The 23,098-nt window shown below is 39.2% G+C and overlaps 1 protein-coding gene across 6 annotated transcripts in view; it reads left to right on the top strand.

The window, feature by feature from the left end:
• Positions 1-22,889, top strand: part of LOC309875334 (DGAT1/2-independent enzyme synthesizing storage lipids-like) — a 33,442-nt gene extending 10,553 nt beyond the window's left edge. For 2 of the 6 annotated variants that reach the window (XM_082754667.1, XM_082754668.1), the window contains 4 exons: positions 1,769-1,962; positions 4,001-4,061; positions 5,819-5,958; positions 7,992-10,212. In XM_082754667.1, the coding sequence (XP_082610793.1) occupies positions 1,769-1,962; positions 4,001-4,061; positions 5,819-5,958; positions 7,992-8,096 (500 nt within the window). In that variant the 3' untranslated portion in view covers positions 8,097-10,212. Of the gene's footprint in view, positions 1-1,768; positions 1,963-4,000; positions 4,062-5,818; positions 5,959-7,991; positions 10,213-17,419; positions 17,498-17,670; positions 18,234-18,434 lie in introns of those variants that run through there. The other 4 variants (XR_014317015.1, XR_014317017.1, XR_014317016.1 and 1 more) reach the window with 4 other exon arrangements.
• The last annotated feature ends 209 nt before the right edge of the window (positions 22,890-23,098 follow it).

Genomic DNA, 23,098 nt, shown 5'->3' with positions numbered 1-23,098 from the left:
AAAATACGGCTGAGGAACTTTGTGGAGACCTGAAACCTCACCACTGTTCCCTATTACAAAATATAGCCTATATTCTGTTCCTGTTTTTTTTTCTTTCCAATCTATGAAATGGACAGACTCGTACGTTGTTATTCTATCATCCCCGCTCCTCCTGCATGTCTGCTGTGGAAAGGAAAGCTGTTTTCACACCTTCTGTTTCCTTGCAGTCCATCTTCGTGCGTGATTCTACCTTTGCTGTGCTTGTTTTGTATCTCTCCTGATTTCATGGACAGAAAAGAGCTGCGAGATGAGCAGCTTCCCATCCCCAGGTGCATTCCAAAGAGCTTTAATGGGTTTGGGAACGTAAAACCTTGTAAAAATAAAAAATAAGCTATTTAAAATTCTAGAATCAAAACACCTGAGAAAAATTAAATATGAAAAACTAATTCAGGAATCACCTGTGCAAATGATACTAGATGAAGCCTGCTAGTGTTTCATGTGGTACAAAGCAGACAAAACAAGCTGTGAGACAGCTACAGCAGAGCTTGTGTTCTGGTGTTGTGCTCATGGATAGATTCAGACTGTGTGTAGGTATAAATCAAGAGTAATTATACTCATGTCACCTACAAAGATTCATTGGAGTTTAGCTAAGAATAAACTGATGATATGCTGCCTCACGATCTCCTTCCAGAGTCCTTAGTTTATGCAGTGTGTACAAAAGGACAGCTTTATCTTCTTAACTGTACCTTCTCTTGTGTATCTGTTCACGTTAACAAATCTTCATTTGCAGAGTAAAAAAAAAAAAAAGGTGATCTGTTATTAAGGGTTAGGCTTGACTAGATCAGTTCTGTGCCCTTGTTTGTGGCTGATCGGGTTAAGTTTGGCTCAGTGGGAAACCTCAAGAAAGAGAAATAATCTCTCCCATGCTGGTCAGTGATCTGAAGCTCCTGTTTCAGTATGTAGTACTCACAAATGCTACATAAACTGAAAAATTATTGATGTAAGCGAACATGACTGGCTTCCTGCTAGTTACATTCTTGTACATTAGATTAGTTGTCTAAATTGAGCACGTGTGTGTCCATTTAATGATTGTAAGCAATTTCTGATGTTCTACTGTTCATTGAAGAACAGAGTAAGTATGGCATTACACATTTAAGGTATGAGGAGTTTATGTAACTTCATAGTTTTAGACTTTAGTAAATGAAAAATCTTCACCTAAGATGCGTGTATGAATCTGGTGAGCCCGGATTGCTTCTGTGGTGAGCTGCTGTTATTTTCTGATGAAAAGCCACTTGGGTACTCAAACTGACCTGAGGATTCAGTCCCTGCAGTGATCAGGAACACAGGGAATGCTAAGTTCTGTTTCTCATCTCCTTGTGCATGGACTACTGTGTGTTAACAAAACAACAATTTGCTGGAATTTTCTCCTATTGGACTTCATTTAAAAAGTAGAGCATGGGCAAGGAGACAGTGCCTCAGAGCAGACTTAACTCCTCTGAAGGGATACATGAGATATGCCAGAGTGCTTGCCTTTTTTTTTTTATTTCCGTTTTTGTCCTGATTGTGGATTGTGAGATAGCATGTGACCTTACTGGAATGGAAAACATAAACTTTCAAGTTTTTTAGACTGAAATTTAGAATCAGAACTTAATGCACCAGTCCTTCTAGCAATATCTTAGGGGTTTTAGGCTAGTAGACAACTTTTAGCCATTATGTTCTGTCTTGGGGATTTCTGCTCAATGATGGTATGAATTAATGTTTTCTGAATTAATATCATCTTACTTTGCAGGTTTTAAACTAATTGTTGAAGCATTTGATGTTTTGCACGGACCAAAAGAAGCATGTGTCAATGCTCTGAAGAAAGGCTATCTGTTAGGTATTTCTCCAGGTGGAGTTCGGGAAGCACTTTTTAGTGATGAAACATACGTTATTATTTGGGGTAATCGAAAGGGCTTTGCTCAGGTTGCCATTGATGCAAAAGTGGTAAGTATGACTTATTGCAGAAAAAAAGTATATATTAAAAAAAAAAAAAAATGCTCACTTACTGGTTCTTTCTTCCAGGGGAAGCTGTTTTGATTATCAAGTATTTGGTGTTCCGTTGCTGAGTGTCATGAATACAGTCTACTTGCTTTTTAAACTATATTTCAAGACTTTTGTCCCTTTTGATAGAAGATTTTTGGAGTCACCTGGGAATAGTGTGGTCAGAAAATCCAGAGTTTAATAGAATAAGAGATAAAATCCAGGATAGTTTCTACTTTGTAAGCTTGTGCTGTTTTACACCTACCTGATCAGGGCTGTGACGGATCAGCCTCTGACCTGAAAGATTGGAAAACAAAAGTATTTCTCTTTCTCCTATCACTGAAGTTCACTGTGACTCAGCAGACCTGCCTGTGCTGTTGTACTCATACTAGAAGCACTGGCATTACATACTGCATTGGTATTTATACGCTCTTAAGGGATGTCTAGGGCATATAGCAGCAGCAAGAGCTGCTGCTTCTTGGTGTGTACTATTTCTTTTCAGTTCTGTCAAATATTAAGCATTGTCCCGGGTCCTTGTAGACAGGTGGTTATTTATATGGGACCAACGGTGCAAGGCACATAAGTGTATGATAGATTTGAATTGTATCTATTTTAATAACTCTTTCAGAGTTCCTCTCATTCTGTATTTGTACTTGAAAGATGTGTTCATATGTGTTTAGGTGTGCATATTCCTGATTTAAAACTAATTGTCACTCCAAGAGTTTTATATGTAGGTACTGTCAAAGGGAGACTAGTTAAGTCTCTGAATTTTATACCAAACTACAATACTCTTAAGACCTAATTTTAAATATATTTCACTTTTATCAGGAGGAAGATAAGTTTAAACAGGATACTTCCAACAGATTAGATTTTACTAATATGTTGTAATACAAAAGGCAATGTATGGGGTTTAACTAAGCTTGTACTGCTTATATCTATTTTATTGAACATATATTCAGTTTCTTTGTGCACTCACAAAGATCTTGCAGCTTCAATTCCACCCTCCTTCCCAATAATTGAGAGATCCAGAAGAATATAAATAGTGTTGGAGGCATTCTTAATCATGAATATAATTCTACATGGAAAGAAAAATGTTCTGAATGTCAGTACTGGGACCTTCAGCTTCCTTAGGTTTTCTTCCCAGCAGTTTGCTTGCCATAGGTAGTGCCATATAAACTAATTTGGTACATGCAGAAATTTCTTATTTCTGTGTCAAAAGCAAGCTGTTCCAAGGAAGATGGTTCTAGAATAAGAAAATGTGTTACCATTTGGCATAGGCAACTGTACTGATTCTCTGTTGTTGCACTGGATTATTTATAAACTTTTTAAATGACTTAATACCTGTATGAAAAGTTTAATTTACTAACTCATCTACATGCTTTAAAAAAAAAAAGTTTGAAAGAATCTGGATGTGTGAAAATCTTAGAGTTCTCTTTCTGATAACTTGTTTGTAAAATGATGTTAAAAATCTTCATGTAGTAGAACCTCCTTCCCCACACAGTCCTTGTAAATCTTGACAGCTGCTTGCAAGTTCAAAAACAGCAATAAAAGCTTGAAATATTAACACGATTACAAATATTCATCAGCAGAAGTGACTCACGGACCTGTACCGAATATGACACGTGTGAAGCAATGCAATCAGCACAGTAGAGCTGAATCAGACAAGTTTAGGGTCCCAGTCCTGTCAATTCTTTGAGCATAACCAAAGATTAAGGAAGAGGTTTAACCACTTAATTCACAAATGTGCAAATACTTCTAGACAAGAGGAGGCTTAAATGCTTCACAGGTTCTGAAAACCTGTACTGCTTTAAGAAAATGGACTTGCTGAAACTTCATGGGAGAAGGTTGCAGAAGAACTTAATGAACCCTTGTTTTGCTCTCTGTATGTCCTTGTATGACAAACACTTCTGAAATTAATTTGCACATTGGGTTTAAGTGAGGTAGAAGTTTTTTAGATAGTGTTTTCTTCATTGAATTCTTAATATTTTTTTTTCCCTCCTAGCCCATCATTCCTGTGTTTACACAAAATGTTCGAGAAGGCATTAGGACATTAGGAAAAATAAGTAAGATATTTTATATATACTTTTTGTAGTTTATTTTTCAATATGTGTTTAGTTTATCTCTCTAGAAATAAGCCCCATATAAATCTGAGATCTGGCATAGCCTTGTTTCTTGAGGCTTGCTCACCAGCAGAATCCAGAGACTTATTTAGATTTAATATCAGCATTAGATGTGGTATTGGCTCACCGAAGTTATTATCAACATGATAATGTGCCTTCAAAAAGAAGTAGAAGAAAGGAAAATGTAGCCAGAAAAAGGCAAATAGCTAGTATCTGCTAGACCAACTCTAGGTTTTCTGCTGTCTGTTAGGAAGCAAGGGTTTACAGTTGACAGTATCTCTAAACATTTTCTTAATACTCTATGCTTAGACCCCTATCTGTCTTTAAAGGGTTTGTAATGTATTTCATCTGTACTTAGTATACTGTGCAGCGTTAAACCTGTAGTTTCTCACAAAATCTTGCTTTTGCCTGCTCTTGCCTCATTTCTGGGAGTTCCAGCACATTAACAGATGGGTATTTGTCTGGAGAGTCCACCTCTGGGATGATTAGGTGCTCATCTCTCTGCTGATCTACTCTTTTTAACTTCTTCTGTGCCTTTTTTTTTTGTGTTCTTCAACTTGCTGCTAGCAGAAAGGACCTGAACAGCCTCCACTGAACAGCATGTTCTCTTTAAAATATGGCATCATCATCTTCATCAAAGGACTGCAGGACAAAACAATTCCATTTCTTTTCCCCTCTAATTAAAAGCTATATATTGCATGGAGAAAGCCCAGGCATCCGATGTAGATGTGCACAGTGATTCACACATTCTTCAGATGCTACAGAAATAAATAGCAATTAATTGTTAGTGTGTTCTAGAGAATCTTCCCAAACTGGAAGTTTAAACCAGAAAAATATTGTGACCTGCATAATACAACAGAGGTGCTAGAGGATTTTAATTCTCTTCATTGCTCGTGTTCAAACACATTGCTCTTGCTTGAGTAGTATTTGAGTATTCTTTGTTCTTATAGGTTGTGTACAGAAAAAGTCACATCTGTCACTAAAGATTTTTTTTTAAGCCAGCACTAAGTTAAAGGAATTTCTTGTCTAAAACTGAAGAAGAGAATATTAGTACTCATTTTGAAAGGAATTTATTCTAGTTGCATTTGGGACAGATGCTTAGGAAGTAACATGAAGAAGTGTCCTCTTACAGCTGATTGAAATTCTTGTTGTTTTCTTCTTTGTGTATTGTTTCACTGCAAAGCAGTGTGTGGTCTGAAAGAGCAATTCAGCATATCAGCATGACTGGCTTTTAGGTAGACTATTTAAGACTATTTCTGTTCCTTTAGACCTCAGTGGGATTAAACAGAACAGTCTTCTACCATTACCGGTTTCTTAAGCTAACCTGTAAAATTAGCTAAATGGTAAAAATGGTAACCCCTATTTGTGTGTGTTCCCTTACACTCCAGAAGCAGCTAAAGACCTTTCTCTGCTTTCATCTTTGCAGCTATTCTTTGGGGGATGGGGGTGGATATTTCTAAAGTGAGTTTGGAAGCAAGTCTTATGTCGGTGTTAATGCAAATTTTGGAAAATGAAAGGTAGAATGACACATTCTCTTGAGATGACACATTTGAGAATCTGGGTCACTGGCTGGATTACTTGACAATCCAGTTTCAGTTTTAAAACATGGTGAGGGGAAAAAAAAAAAAACATTGTGGAGTAATCTCAGTCTCTCTCCTCTCCTCCCCTACCTTTTTTTTTTTTTTTTTTTTTAATATTAGAAATACTTAGGAAACTATATGAACGTATTAGATTGCCAGTAGTTCCTATGTATGGCGGGTTTCCAGTCAAGCTTCGTACATTTGTTGGAGAACCCATTCCATATGATCCAAACATAACTGCTGAGGAACTGACTGCTAAGGTAAGACAGATTTGCATATTATATACATGTGTATATATAAATATATATATATTTAAAGTATTTACTGATCTAATAGAAAACACTGGAATATTCTTGTCAAGATAGTGATTCCTGTTGTAGAACTAGTTGTAGAAGTTGATGGAATTGTGGTAAACTTTGTACTTGCTTACCTCTAAATATTCCTCCTAATGGCTGATGTATTGCTACACCTTGCAGGTATTCTAGGCCTTTTAAAGTCAATACTGTATTCTTTATTTGCTTCAAGAAACAACTTGCTTTAGGGCCTAAGGAAGTTCAGTCAGATAAGATTGCTCTGGGCTGCTAAAGAAAGTCATGGGCTTCATCCATGGAAAGTGTTCTGGATCATGATCACTTAGAAAATTACCAATGAAGCCTTTAAAATACAGTGAATCTGTGGTCACAAACTGTTGAAATTCCATGCAATGAAACAACTAAAGCCGAATCCTTTCATGACTTTGTACAGTCTATTTCCACTTCTATTTCCTCCAGCTTCTCACCCCACAAATTAAGTCTTTGAATGTTTGCCTTCTTCAGATTTAGGTGGTTTGTAGAGAAGCTTGTCAGTATTCATTCAACTCGTGAATAGATTTCACAGTGCAGATATAAAACATGTGTGAAGCAGTCAGATTGAGGGCACCAAAACAGCCATTTTGAAAGCTTCACAGGGGGTCTTGTTTAGCATTCTAAAAACTTAATCTGAAAGATCTTTGTTTTTGACAATGCAGGTGTAAGGTCGATTTTCTGTCATCACCTGCTTATCTCATTAGATCACCACAAAATGACATTTTGAAAGGTTTATCTGCATTATCTTATGCCCTGTTTATGGCAAACTGAGTACTTCTTTTGTGGGTTCAGTCTAACAGAGCCTCAGCACTGTTGGTTTGCAGAAGCAGTTGTGTGTGTTTAAACAACTTTCAGTCATGCTTTGGAATCTTACATTTGTACACGCCCTCACTTCCTTCTGCCTTAAGGGTGCATTCTGCTAGATAAAGCCCATGGAACGTGAATCCCCTAGAATCCTAGAGTGATTTTAATGTGCTTCATCTCATGTTTCAGACTATGGTATGGTATTCATTTTCCCATTATGTATAGCAAAAGAAAAAGTGAGCTTAATTTTTTCCTAATAGAAGCTTTTCTCCTGTAAGGACACTTAGGACGTGGACAGGGACCTGCTCCCAGGACTTAGCAATTGATCACTTACTTCACAGGAACAGTGAGAGCTTGTACCAAGAATATCTCTTCCCCTTGTTGACCCATGGTCTGCAAAAGCAGTAGGTCTCTGTTCTGTCTCTTGCCTTAAGAGTTTAATAGTCTGTGCTTCTGTAGACAGAACAGGAAAGTTGCTATGTGTCTTCACCATACTTTTTGTGTATTGCTGTTTTTCAATGTTCCCTATACAGATATTATATAATAGAATGGCTGTTACTAACTTCTGGGCTTGCTAAATTTTTGAGTGCAAGTGATGAAAAATGTGGTCAGATGCAGCTTTTGAGGTGTTTTCTAAGCATGCTTTGCTGGACTAGTTCCTCTGGGGGACTTGGATGCAGGGATAATTATTTTGTAAAAGCCAAATGTACTTAGATGGGACACAACTGTGTTTCCAGGGCTGCTTCTGATCCTGAGTAGAAGCAAAATTCTTGCATGCAAAGTGTTACTGATGCAAACCTGTGCATAGGCAGAAGATTGAGTTGCAGTGCAGTATACAGGTACTGACATGCTTTATAGATCTAGGTCTCTGCTAGCTTACTCCATCACCATTTTATTATTGCGTATCACTAATAGGGCTTGTGAACACAGCTAACACAGATGAAAGATACTAGTTTGCTGGTTTGTTTCTTGGTAGTGATCCCATGGACAAATCATGTGGGCTTAATCATGGAAAAAATAGTGTTTTGTACTTGCAATAGTTCTCTTTTTCATCATTTCAAATTTTGGAGTCTAGAAATGGTGTTCGTTTATGAACAATATAAAGATGACTTAATTTGACTCAACCCTTTTCTCTTTCCTTACAGACAAAAGCAGCACTCCAGGCCCTAATAGAAAAACATCAGAAAATACCAGGAAGTATATGTAGGGCTTTAATGGAACGATTTCAAACGCGACAGAAAGAAGACTAAGGTCTTCTGAGTAAGCTACTATTTAGTTACAATATTCTTAAAGTTATAAATACAACTTATTCATTCTTCTAATCATAGTTTTTTAAATACTGTCCTAATGATACTGCTGTCTATTTTAAGATATGACAATTTCCTTTGCTTTTTCCCTTGTCCAGTATTGGGCTCAGGAGCCCAAACTTTACATTTTAACCCATTACAAATGATTTAACTTTTGACAAATGCATTCCTATGTTGAAAGTGTTCATGTAAAAAAGACACTTCAGGTCTTTCTTTTTATAGTCTCTTTTTTTTTTTTTTTTCTCCCATCACCTATGGTTGCTGCTTTAATCTGGATGTTAGACCCTAGCTCTGCAGTGGGTCTTACTGTCTTAATCATCATCACAGCAAATAGGTTTTATAGGCCAGATTAACTCTACAACATTTATTAAAACTTTCTCTAGGTTATTGCTTTCATGCTGCTGACAAACGTGTTGCTGACAGTAGCAGTTAACCTTCTGTGGCCTGCAGTACCTCTAGCTATGCCTGTAAAACCTGCAGTGAAAACTGTTTGGTTTTACTGGCTTTGCTCAGAAAGCAATGAGTAGAGAAAAGAACTGCAGTGAACCAAGCAGGTTTGTTACAGAAACCAGTCTGGTGTGGAGCGAATCACAACATGACAGCATGGCTGCTATTCCAAGCTGAGCCTTAATGGATATTTACCCTGAAGTATGGTGTTGTCCTGTATACTTAGTGATTCTGAATGTGGAAATTCTCCTTCAAATGAATGAAAGAAGCACTTAAACTTTAAGAAATGGAAGTTAGGGTACTATTTAGTAACACAAGGAAAGCTTTATAATAAAGGAAAGAAAAAAAATAATACAACACTCCTTTAAAAAGTAATGGTTCTTTTGAAAAACAGTGTGTGTATATGTATTTTATACATGTAAACTGTTAAATCTCCATATTCTTCAAACATAGTAAGTTATTAAATCAGGGTTGAGAGGGAGGTTCTATATACTTCCCATAAGTAAAAACCATTGAAGAAACAGGAAGAAGTTGTAGGGTTGGACTTTTGTGCACTTACAGTAAATTACTTTTTTTCTTCCCTGCACTAAAGCCTACACTTGTATTATCCAAATAGGAAATATCTGAAATATTTCCTCCGATTGCCAGCAAGTTTAATCTACAGCTCTTTAAAGAGTTCTTAGATGCTAATTTGTTTTGGAATGAGGACAAATTCCCTAAGAAAGGGTAAAAGAGTGTTTCTGTATATTATGTGATCTCCTTTCAATAGTGTTGGGTTTTGACTTTTTTTCTTAAAGAAGACAACCCTCAACTTTTTAAAAGAGCAGTTACATTCAAATATCTATGACCCCAAAATGCATAAATACGTGCTTTGGTTTTATATTCTTTAAACTGTGAAAATCAGTCTATTACATACCTGCATCTGGAGGATACCCTATATTAGAATAATATAGACTCTTTCCCATACAATGTTAAATTTTGTTTTGAAAAACCCCAAAAGCTTTCTTATTTTATAATGTTGCTTTATATCAAAAGCCTTTTATATGGTGCTGAACTAATTTTTTTTAAGGCTTTGTAAAAGTCATGTTGCGCCACAGCAAATGCCCATTCTGAAGTTTTAAAAAGTATCAAAGCTTTTATTTGAAGGCAAGGTTGTCCTTTAAATTTATCAGAACGTATTTCAAAAATATTGTGTTCACACAGTATATCATTAAAACTGATAATGCCTAGTTGCTACATTGGAGTGTGACATACATATGACTTGTGCTTTTGATATCTATCTTGAGGAAAATGTAAATTGGTCTGTGTTGTGAAATTCTCAAAGGCAGCTGAATGTAATTGAGTGTTGAGGTTGTCTGTATGTACAAGAAAACTCGGTTTAAAAGTTTCCAGTAGGCATGAACAGACCTGTTGTGATCTGAGATTTTGTAAAATTTATTTTGCTAAATGTGGGATATTTGATGCAATTTTTGTCCCTTAAAGTATTGAAAGATGAGTATGAAAAGTGAAGGGCAGTATTGGAACTCTTGTTTGTACTTGTATAGGCCTTTCATATTTATTTCTCTATATAAAATTGTATAGAAGACACCTTTCAAATAAAATTGACAGTTGGAACAGGTTTCTGAGGTTTTGTGTTGTGTTTAAACTAAATGAAATTATACATGGCCTGCGCTGCTGAACCTTTATGTATGGAATGATTTAAAGGGAAACTAATGGAGGCAACAGTGGAAAATAGGACAAAAATCCCATAAGGAACAAGGTCTCAGTTTTAATAGTTGTAATCAATGTCACAGGAGGCCTTAAGAGGCACAGCAACACCACCATGATTACATTTAAGATTCCACAATAAGAAGTAAGTCATAAACACTGACTAATAGGATTTATTTGTGCAAGTAGGGTAGATAATCATTTGCACACCCAATTTTGTTGAGTAGGAGGGGGGGACAGATCTGGAGACTTACACAAACAGGATTACAAACTACTTTTAGCTGATTTGGTTTACTGTGTGTTAGGCAGAAGTACTTAAAGGAAATTTTCACAGCATTAGACTAGACCACTGATTACACGATTAGCCTTTGGATACGCTGAAGACTTTCCAGATTTCTCCATGCAAACAGCATAACCAGGATGTATGTTTTGAGGTTGTTTGGAAGTAGGAATAGAGTGACTGCTGTACTGATAAGTATTTGTCATTAGCTCTCAGCAAGATAGCAAACCTCCTACTGGCCAATTTACTGCCCTGTTGTGTAACAGCAGAGCTCAGCCTGGCCATCTATTATTAGGATGCTTTCATATGAAATTAATCACTGAAATGCAAGCTAGAGCAGTTAATCAGCATTGTCAAGACCATTGTGCGATTCATCTTGTATTGGGTTTGCTGCACAAGTACACCATTATGTTGCTTCATCTCGTTATTCTGAAGAGAAAGATACAGTTCTGGTGACACTTAACTTGTTAGCACTGCAGTGCTTAATCCCTGTTGTACCAACAGGGTGCCAAAAGTAAATGTGCTTAGAATTGCTGCATGAGCGTAATAGCATGGAAGATAAATATTAAGAAAGATAATGCTCCTAAACATTTCTACTGAAACTTCATGAGGCTATATGATGCCACTTATTTTCTACAAAGGTCTTTGACAACACAGACCAATGATGCTAATACCCATTTTACTATATATATTTATATATTTTATATCTATTTAACATTCAGGACTAGCTAAAATGAATGGTGGTCTCAAAGAAAATTATTTTTCTTATCATGGGTTATTCACAGTATTTGCTTGTTTGCTTTTCTTAAATAATTTTGTTCTGCACAGACTGTTAATAACAGGATATTAATATCTTGGGTTTTGGTCTACATACTAGTATGTACATACTACATACACACTACAGACACTGAGTGATACCAGATTTTGCCTCCTGAAACATTATTCAATTGTTATAGTGATCTCTCCGTATCAAAAAATTGCTCACAAAAGTGTAATGAACTGGGGGGAGATCTTTTCTTTAAAAAAAAAAACAAAAAAAAAAAAAAAAAAAAAAAAAAAAAAAGCAACCTTGCTTATGCACATATAAAGTAGGTGCAATACTTCTCTCCCCACTATGAAGTTGAGTCAGCTGTTACAGAAACAAACCTATCCTACCAGGCCTTGTGTTACAGCCAGCACATGTGAGCAAGACCTCTTTAAATTTCTTTTGAGTACTTCTGCCTACCATGCAGTAACCCAGATCAGCTAAAAGTAGTCTGACAGCAAGACTGTCCATACCAGTTACAGTAACTGGAGAGAAAGTGCAGTGTGATTCTTCAAATTATGTTTGCTAGCTAATTTCATCGCATGCTCTGGAAACAAGAGATGTTCTAATAACATAGAGAAAATCTTATGTTTAAAAATATATATTAAAAAGGATTGAAGTTGCAAGGCAAGAAACTGAACTAAAAATACTTATTTTTACCTAGTTCCTTTTAACGAGAAATATTTACTAAACATCAGGGTGGTCAGGAATTCCTAATTTCATGTCATATTTACAGGGAATTTGTAGCAGGTGAATTGGGGTGATTCCTGTTGCAGATATACCCAATCTTCATGAATTCCATACTGTTTTTTACTCTTCTTTTTTTTTTTTCCCAATAGTGGTCTTGTACGGCTGGGTCTGTGCTGTGCCCAGAGCAGTTCCAGTGCTTCTTCAATTACTACTTAGGCAGGAAGATAAGTATAGAACCCCATGAGTATTTGCTAGTTCTCTTTTTGATCTCTTTGAAGACTACGAAAGATACATGTACCTAGAAACACTTCTGAACTCCTATTCCAGCTGCTGTGATGGAGCTGCCAGTTCTCCAGACACGTCTTAATGGTCGGATTTCGTACCTTACGATATGAAATCTACTTTCATCACAGATCCACCAAAACTTTAAAAGTGCCCTGTCCCTTCTGAAATGTATTCATTTTCCTTTGTGGCTATCGTCCATTGGATTAATTTTCTTAACCAGCTGGCACAGCAGCTGACGGCTTGTGTGGTCGACTTTTTTTCCCTGTAGATTTCCACATTCCTGACAGACTTTTTGGCATGTTGAACTTGCTTTGTGAGAACAAGCTTGAGGGAAAAGGCTTCCTGTAACTTGGCTCAGTCTCTAAAGGCTGCAAACGAGAAATATGAAACAAGGCCTACCAATGAAACAAGCACACCCAAACCCCAAACTGGCTTTGGAATCCTAATTCTGGATAATCTTGAGTCACATTTAGAGAAATAAAGCAGCCTGGCCCCTTTTTCTCCTTGCAAAAACCTTCTGCTGGCACAGAAACATAGCAGATCTGGCGTTATTTTCAAGACTGAACTTGCCATCTGAGTTGAGCCATGACAGGGGGGATTTTGGAAGCAGCAGCCTCAGAAGAAGGCCCGGCCACCCCATGTTCAGTGGCTCAAGTACCCTCAAATATCTTGCTCGGCCCAGGGCTGGCTCAGGTACAGCTGAACAGACACTAGAAATTACAGCTGAGGAGATAATCTAGTTAACTTCTGCTCATTGTGCGCATCCCACCGCCACCTTTAAGATCCCCACACAGAGCAAACCTTACAAGGGAACGCTGCTGTTCTGACAAGTGAAAAAGCATTATATAAAGAGCCTCTGGTATCTTCTGTCAGACATACAGCATCCGCAAACACCGCTTCTGGGAGGTAATAAGCTTCTGCACAGCAGCTTTGATAGATGAACTGACAGATGCTCTTATACTACGTAAATTATCCAGCCCTTCTGGTGGAGCATCTGGGCTGTACGTGGACCTAACGTTAGGCTGAACACACCAGCTTCAGCTCTCTGTGGTTGCTCCATGCACGGTGCCTCGTTTTTTTTGGGTTTTTTTTTTTTTTTCAGTGCTTTCTTTATGGCACAGTGAATGTACATTTTGGCAAACATTTAAAAGTGGAGGATTGATTTTGTTGCTGTCTGCACAAAGCTAAGGGGAGCTCAGCATGTAGGTGGCTAAGCACCCACCGGTGCCCAGAAACACACTGAGAAGAGTAGTGAGAATAGAGAGCTGACAGAAAAAGGCGGACAGAAAATAACCAACGGAGTGCATTAATCAGTCTTTTTTTAGTTTCTTACCTCTTAGCATCTTCTGACTATTAATGGCTACAGCACCAGATACTATCTAATCTTAGTCAGCAGCATATGTGTGTGTGTGTGCACACGTGATTCCCTGTTTCATCTGTATAAACAGGAACGTGGGACCTACTTTAGCTACTGTTGCAAGACAAATAGCAGACCATTATTATTCTATCCGCCTGCTACTTTTGGGAATGTCTAGATGATATCTTTCCTGCTTGCTTTGTCATTATTTTGCTTAATCATTTTTTATTAGCTTGTGGACTAAGTAGTTTCTGTAGATGTGCTGATTTCTAACAGACCATCCCTTCAAACAGCAAAACATGGACCATACCATGACAGCAAGGAAATAATGGTTCCTGGGTTATCAGGCACATTACCGTAAGTGTAGGAATGAAGTCTTTAGGAATGTTTTCATCAACCGGGAGGTTGCACCTCTGAGGATCTGGGCCCCATTTCCAGTGTCTAAAATGGACAGCATCCATGTTAGCAGCATGCTCGCATCAGGACAAATAAAGCCTGAAATGCTCCGGTCCCAAAGTATAAATATTTGCAATACTGGTCTTCCTGAGCACCAAAGTAACATACAGAGGAACAGCAGGTTCAGCAACAAGGGAAGCAGACACACTCAGATATAAGGGATTGTTGGCTACTGATGCAATTTCACCCAGAGAGGGGGGACCTCTTGAAAAAGACTGATATTCTTTTGTCAAGGCTGTCCTTCAAAGGAGTTTTATCTCCTCAGCAAGCTGTCCTGTTTCACCAGTCACTCATGCTTTCCAGGGAGGTGCCAAGCAAGAGATGGGAAAGGAGACATGAAGAATGAAAACACGAGCCTGTAGTATCAGCTTTTTGGGACAGAAGGAGAATGTGCTTCCATCAAATTCAATCAGATTTAACATTAAATTACTGGGAACAGCAACTATTTTGCAACTGGGGAGAACAGAAAGTATTTGGCTGAGCATTGGTAGGATGCATCAGAAGGTGGAGGTGATTCATCCCAATGTAAATGCTGTCGCTGGGGTGGGGCAAAGTCAAATTGAAGATGTTCAGTAGGTGATGGCAGCTCTCTGAAATAAATAAATCAAATGGAGAAAATACGACCGGCTCCATGTAGTTCATAGGCTGGTGAGCCAAGTTTCCTTTCCTGGGATCCCGTGCTGTTCTGTGTGTGTGCTGGATTCACCTTTTATTTCAGCAGAAAAGCCTGAAGGTTGATTTCTCTCAAGAAATCCACTGACATTACAAGAACACATCAAAAATGGAAACTCAATCCTGCTTTTTTTTTTTTTTTTCTCTTACATACTTTTTGCCTCTTAGCTCAGTGAGCAATGCTGCCTCTCACCAATTCCTGCTGTCCCCAGCACAGAAATGGATTAATATTTAGCAAGGCAGGTTTTCTTAGGTTTGAAAAACTGTCAAAATGCAAGATGGCTCAGTGATGCTCAGATAGTGCAGTTGTGCCCCTTTTTAAGATGAAAAGAAAACTTGCTTTATATGCCTGATCCTCAATGTCCTTTGCCTCTTGGGTGCTTCTTTCACACTTGCAAATACAGAAGCAATAACTCCTAGCATGGAAAAACACAACATTGCATCACTTTTGCAGGCATCCAAGGGCAAACAATGGAGGGATCTTTGCATGAGGAAGTTTACAGTATAAAAAATGGGATGATTTGCAAACTTTTTGGCTGTTTTTTTTTTTCCCTCTCCTCCCCCGGGCATACTGGCTGAAAGTTTGCAGCCAGCGTTTCTAATGTCAGAAACAATGAGGTCATGAGAATTTAAAAGCACTGCTGCCTTGGCACGAGTGGGAAACCACACTGCTGAAGCAGAGGTTATTCCTCTGAATACTTCAGCTGAGATCTAATACCAAATCCTGTGTTCATGCCCTGGCAGCATGCAGGAAGAGCTCAGGTCAGGGCTGTATACCAGGTAGAACAGCAGCGATGCAAACTGGCATGCAGGAAGTAAGCTATTCACGCAGCCTGATGTGGACTGAAAACGCCGGCACAAAAGAGCAACTTCTGCTTAAAAACTGGACATGCAGAGCCTGGGAAGTGCCAGGAGACAGCACGCTGCCTGTCCAGGGGTAGGCAGCAGCTGACGGTGCCCAGCTCCATTTCTCACCCTCCCTGCTACGCCTGTCCAGCTGTGTCTCCTCACTGCTTCTCCTTTTGTATGGTCTGATCTGGACACTTACACCTTCATCTCTAGGCACTGTCTCTGCATATTTGTCCTATAACTCCAGGCGTTTGTAAGAGAAATTGCAAAAAGATGCTGAGACCAGAAGCTTCTCTGCTTTCTTCCCCCTGCACCAGATGCCTTAATAAGAAGTAAATCTTCTATTAAGAGATCTGGCTTCCTGTGTGAATTCAAATGACACCTCTTCAGAACTTCTTTTGAATCGAGGTAGCAGATAATGCAGAGCAAATTATTGCTTCTGATAACTCAAGTTTCAGAGAAACGTCAGATAAATTCTTCAAGGCAAACTGTAATGAACACAAGGCTTTTATGTTCTTCCAAGAGTTTTTGTTTTTCTCTAAGGCTGCCCTGTTTTTTCTTCCTCTTCCTTTAGGAAATGTGAGAGCTGTGATCTCAAAATATGTTGCATGGGTGCACACAAGAAAAAGTACTCCAAAGGATAAAAGTGCTACCAAACACTTCCCTTCCTACTTCAATTCTGCTTCAGGCAGAAATAGAAACAGAGCATATTATCTCTGTGCACAGGAAGAAGCATCCTGTGGCATAGTATGCTGGTGAAATGAATTATCTATGCATCATATGCAAGTTAATTAAGAAAAAGGTTTTATGAGATCTGTATTTAAAACAATATTAAAAGAAGTTGCTATTGAGGTTTCTCGTGTACCACTTGTTTGCACTACCAATGAAATGCCGTAAGTGACTGGAAATACAGTGCAGTGACTACTCAGCCACAGCTCGGAGGGGATGTGCCCCAGAGCAGAGCAGATCATCTGCCCATATCGCCATGTAAACCAAGGCACACGCTGGTGAGGTCTGCTTCAGATCATGGGTAAAAATTCTGGCAAGAAGACTTGCCCTTTTGCAATTCCATGGGGTTGTGTAACAGATAAGACACACACAGACCATGCAGCAGTCTTATTCTGGCAATCTATTCAGGGAAACTGAAGACAAGTTTTGTTTTGTAACTCTTTCTGTAAAAAAGCCTCACAGAGATGCTCTACAGGGAAGAAAAATTATTTTCCATGCTAGATTAGTATGTCACTTTAATGAAATCCTGTCCCAGTAGGGTGTTGAAGAAGACATTATCACTAAAATCTGGGGCAAAGCATCATCCAGCCTCATGTCTTACTATCACAGAGTAACAATTTGGGATAAGGTGGTGTGTCCAAATAAAAAAACCCTACTACCAATACACAAATAGCATAGCGTTGGATAGTTACAACTTTAAAGATCAGGTGGATCAGATATTAAAGCAAAAGCTCATCTAAAACTTGATTAAGTATTAGCTACAAGTCACACACGACAGCTCATGCTTTAGAAAGATTTGACTGTAAGGCATGTCTCTTCTTAATTACCAACACTCTCCTGCCAGCTGATGGTTGGGGCAGAGCCCCTTCTCCCCCAGAGCTGTAACCCCTGCATGGGCACCAGGGCTTCTCACCAGAGACAAAACAGCCCATTTCCTCCTTTATACCATAAGACTTAACTTAAACTTCAACCTCATTTTTCCTTTACAGGCTCATAAAAGCCTGCACTGAGTGTGCTGCTCACATGGATATGATGTTTGGAGATGTTGATTAAGGGTTACCCTTAAGGTATGCTATACGCTTTAGGCTATAACGGTGTTTAAGCACACAGCAATTATTTACATTCCTTTGGAGGCTTAAAATGCCTCCACAGAAATGGAGAGTGTTCTAGCCCATTATGGGCCAGCAGAGAGTCCTCATTTCTAATTTTATTTTTGTTTGTTTGTGTGTTTGTTTTTTAGATTTGAAAATATGGGCAAAGTGGAGTGACACATAAAAGTCAAAGAAATTGCAAGTCAGCACAATGGATCCTGGGAAGAAACCGGAGGCAAAAGGTGACACTACTCTAACCAGTCAGAGAAGTTGTTCTGGGGATTAAGTTTCCTGCCTTTATCAGGACATTGGTAGGACACGCCTGAGGACACGAGACCTCTGATGAAGTACCACACAGGTACAACGTAACCTCTCCCACTGCTGCACTGGCACAGCCTCCTGGAATCTGAATCATCATGAGAAGGTGACTGTGTCTGAAACATAGACACTACAGATGGCAAGCACAGCCCCAAGCAAAAGCACATCCCCAAAGAAAAGCACACACACACACAAAAAACAAACACCGGAGACAAACAGGCCTTTAAAATAAATGAATGAAGAAACAAACAAAAAAGAGAAAGCCTTAAAGGGAGACCCTTGGAAGAACTACAAATATCGCTAGGAACAAACAATGCAATAAGGACGGGGTGAATTGCATAATGCTGCCTGATCCATCTAAAGGGAGCCTCCAGATGTTCCCTGTAACTCTCACGTAAGTACAAGTTGTGAAATAGCTAGTTTGCTCTTGAGTAGCAGTGAGAAAATTAACACTGTCTGTAATCTAGGCAGCCAAGACGAAGCTAGAATGGTGCACAGGTATCAGGGGAACAGCACAATTACTTTCTTGGTAGAATTTGCTTCAGAGCAGGTTTCCAAATTAGTTCATTATTCATGACAATGTCTTCTTTTACAGGGAGATGCAAGTTGTCTCATCAAGAAAATGCAGCTGGTGGATGCAGGAGTCAAAGCTTATTTTTCCAAAAGCATCCTCTAATGCCACTGTACATTGAGACGCTTTGAATATTCAGTCTGAAAAACAATGCCCACATTTTTCAGAGCTACTGAGCATCTCTGGGTCCCACCTGAGAGGACCAGATCTGCAGGCCCTGACCACCCTCCAAAACACCAGGGTAAGCTCCAGCTAAACCATGTTTCCTGCAGACAGACATCATTGCCCAGTGACTTTTTTGTTGCTGATTCCAGGTGGAAACAAACATCCCTGCAGAGCACTGTGCAAGACGAGAGACTCAGTAATGGACTAAGCTGGAGACAAACAGAGACTACCTGCAGTAAAGACAGATGCTTCTGGCACCAAGCCAGTACTCAGACAACTTTCCACTTTTTATCGACTTCTGCTTCCAACAACGGAGTTGATCACATTCCAAATTGGGACTCCTGTGAACTTTACAGACACAGGAAATTTAAGGTCAATACAAGATTAACTTGCTTAAAACTATGAGATAGTTTGGAGATGAACTGCAGGAGCCATAATAATCCATTAGCTCAATTTCAATTTATTTATAAAGCTAAAGTACTCAGGCTTATCCCTCTATACTTTGGGACATTATCATTGATCTTTCCCTCTCTAAGCTGGTCTACTTGGTTAATAATGCCAGTCCTGTGAATGCCTGTGGCAGTCACACAGCAGTGGGAAACACTTCCCATGCTTATTGATGTGCTCATGGCAGTATAGTTTATGCTCACAGCACTTAACAGGAACCCAGCTGAAAATGAATGGCTTGGTTCCTGGAAGACCCACTAAGTACAAGCATCCATTTGTCTTTAGTTTTGTGTGTAGCCTGTGAATGAGAAATCTTGCTATCTTGGAAAAGCCTAGACCGCTTAGAAACAAACATGAAGTCTACGATACGCATGGTCCAGTGTGCAAGATGAATGCAATGGCACACAGGTAAAAAGATGCCTGTCTGGTCTGTCTGGCTCTACATGCTCTGGAGCTATGTTTTTGTCAGTAAACTCTGACAGTAAATTCAGTAAATTTTGTCAGTAAACGAGTTCTCTTCCCCCTTTCACAGTGACAAGAAGCACTGGTGAGCACAAGAGAATAACTTCAATGTAAACTAGTTTAAATAGGTATTATTGTGTGAACAACCTACTTAAGAGTGTAGTCTATGTTACAGCTCACTTGCCCCAAAACATGACAGACAGCAGGTTTCCAGCTCATCTTTATGTCAAATTCACTTGTGGTTCTGTGCTTGACTCTGGGTCTGAAGTACTCCCACAGCAAGAATACTATACAGTGTAAGTATTTTCCTGCCTCAAGTACATAGCACAGAAGTCACTGAATAAATGCGTCTTGTCCCTGTGAAGTATACAGGAGAAGAACTGTCCATCTCTGGTTGGTTTCCAAGATTCCCATTGTGGTGGTAGGAAGGCACTGCTCCTTCCCATACACATAGGTCTCTGGGTACTTTATGAGCAGTTAATACTGCTCATATGAGCTAAGTAAGTAGGAGAAAAAAACATTCTTTGATAATTTTGCCAAGTCACCTGGGATTTTTATTACCAAGTCCCTATATTTTTTGTTTGTTTGTTTGTTTGTTTGTTTGTTTTCAGATTGTTTTTCTACAGGAACCATAGCCATTTCTCTCTTTTAAGGCAGGAAAGGTGGCAACTGTTCTGAATAAGCACGATTCAAGCAACTTGCAAAATTTTCTCCATTTCTTTCCTCTGTTAAGAATCTATTTAAAATGTCTGCTATCTTTTCTTAGCTCAGAAAGAATTTGCTTTGCTTCTCTCATGTGGAAAGTTTACATTTAAAACATTCTGGAGGAGACTTTTGCTTGAGAGTTTAATAGTTTGCCTAGAAACATGTCAAGTAAATCCCTTTTACCCCAAGGTAACTAGTCTCACACTATGGCAGCTACCCACCCACTTAATGCTTTTTCACCTCATGAATTATATACCCACGGGGTGTCATCAAATGACTTTACAGTGCTCAAGGCTGGTTCTGATGTCTTCTGCCCCCTAGTTCACATGAGTAGTTAAGAAAAATTTTTATGAGCATCTTTCTTTCTGGATTCTACTGGTTTCTTTGGTGGGCAGTCACAGAATTACTGGGCAGGGGATCTTGTGACAGTAGGACAGTTACCATTTGTGTTGCTGGGCTGTTGCTTCCCCATTGCACTTTGCCAAGCTACAATAACAATCTGCTCCCTCCTTAGCCAAAGTACAAGATAATATGAAAAACAAAACCTTGAAGAATCCATCAGTCACTTGTAATCACCATGTGCTGTCAAATTCAGTTACTCAACATATATATTTATATATATATATTTATATTTCCTCTCTTTGAACTCACGCTAATTATTAGTTGCTGCTTGTTGGGTTGTTTTCCCCTGGTCTCCCTTTCTTGGTCACCTAAGAGAGGGCAAGAAGAAGCACCTAAGGAGTGGGAGCATGGCTAAGGGGCAGAAAGGCTGAGAGATTTGGGTGCTGTCCTTTGTTGCACAAACTCCAGGTGCTGCCTGGGGTGACATTGCACACACGAATGTGGCAATGAAGTCCAAGAGGACTGTTAAGACCTCCTGGTGGTGCAGGCAAAGTCAGAACAACTTGTGTAATAATCTAATAATTAAAGCACTTATGCAGGAGGCATTAGAAGAAATAAACCCTCCTCAACCCTAGGGGGTTTGAACACAGGAAGATCAATGAAGCTGCTTCTTCTCTGGTGTTTTTCCAATTACCATGCTAAGGACAAGGCTGGGTGAGGACCACCTCTCCCTTGCCCACCACCCTGTGGGGCTCACTGCATAGTAAATAGTAATCCTTTCAGGAGTCTGAAAGGCGAATAAAAGCAGCAGAGCACCGCCTCCTGTTCTCTGTGAGCAGTGGCCTTCTCAAGTAATGGAGGGGTTTCTGTCCTGGGTTTCTGCACTGTTCACTCTTTCTATATTCAATGTGGTTGAAATGCTACTAGAGCCCTGACAGCAGAGTCCAGAAGTCTCCCCCTTGCCTAGGGAGCACCCCCAGTGCCCAGCAGCAGGGTCAGGCTCCTCTTGCTTCTCTTTCCATGGTGTTGTGGACCCCCAGGGTTCAGGCAGGGTGTCTGGCCCCATGCTGGAGAGCACTTAAGCCCTGAGGGGCCAAGGAGCAGGGAGGGCCTGCTGGGCTGCTCCCTGGGCAAGGGCAGCTTTTTGGGCGGTCTTCCTCTGAAACACCATTCAGGGCCCTGACCGCAGTGGCCAGAGCACCCCGCTCTGGGTGAGGTGGCCATTGGTTTGTCTGGTGGTTTCCTCAAGCTCGCTGCGGTGACAACACCAGTAAGATTGTCTAAGTCCCATGGGGAACTGTCAAGTCTTCTGCAGGTCCCAGGGGTAGCCTGGAAGCTGCTTGAACCACTCCTGTGCTTAGGGATGGTGCTCCTGTGATGGTATTGCTCGTATCATAGAATGATTAATGGAGGGAAGAGTCTCTGGAGATCATCTGGCCCAACCCCCAGTCAAAGCAGGGACAGATTTGGTCTTGTCTGTTAATGTCAGAAGCTCAAAAGACGGCATCATTCGCTGACCCACCATGGGAGAAGAGTTTTAAGAAAGACTCTGGAGCCATGGTAAAATGACCACAGTGTACTTTATTTAATGATTTTGGTACCTTGTGTTGCAATAAAATAAAAAAAATCTACAAAATCCAAATATATAAAATTTTCAAGTTTTCCTTTTAAGTTTTACAAGAAAAATCAAGTTGTAACCAAGGAAATTTGTTAGTATGAAGCACTACTTTCAACTTCATTTCATCACAAATTGCAACTTACTTAACAGACCAAAAGAACTATGGTACTGCAGTACATCAAATACTTCACACACTGTGTTCTTTACTATAGCACATGTAACCTCTGCCAGGGAGACAGCGGTCTCTAGCCAATAAAGACACTCTTCACAATCTGAACTCTAAAGGAATGTTTGTATACATGGAATCAGAATATATATATTTACAGGAAGATTTTTTTTAATAACTATTTTGATTCTTCATTTCAAATAAAATACCAAATACATTTTTACAATGTTTACAAGTCAAAGCACAAGTTCAGCAATGATTATCATTCACCTCAAGTCACTGTGCTTGTACTGGGGGGATATCTACACTGCTCCATAAACACAAATGTGATCTTCCATAACTTCATTTCCGCAACGGTGACTAAGGAGTATAAGCACAGTAACAATTATTTTAGCACAATCAGTGTATAATGCAACAGTTTACAACAGAGAACTGAGAAACTATTGGTCCATTCTGTTCAATTTGCTGTTTATCTGCCAACTGTTACGTTAGTTGTTGTCACATAAATTGTGTACAAGATAAGAGTTAAATAACACAACTTGAATAGGAAAGAGCACACATTTTTTAAGGCAAATTAATAAGCAGCTTATGGTGTTTTTCATTAAACTATACCCCAACAGAACCTAAAAATAAAATGTATGTTCTGCAACTGTCAATAATTATGTCTTGTTAAGTTGTTCTCCTCTATAAATTGATCAACATGGCTTTAAACCTGGTTATTCAAAATGGAAAGAACTCCTCCCCCCCAAATCCCCAAATATAGAAAGTGCATGACTTTTTATG

The sequence above is a fragment of the Aythya marila genome, assembly GCF_965140915.1.
Source record: "Aythya marila genome assembly, chromosome: 2".
NCBI lineage: Eukaryota > Metazoa > Chordata > Aves > Anseriformes > Anatidae > Aythya > Aythya marila.
This window is presented reverse-complemented; position numbering and strand designations above follow the sequence as displayed.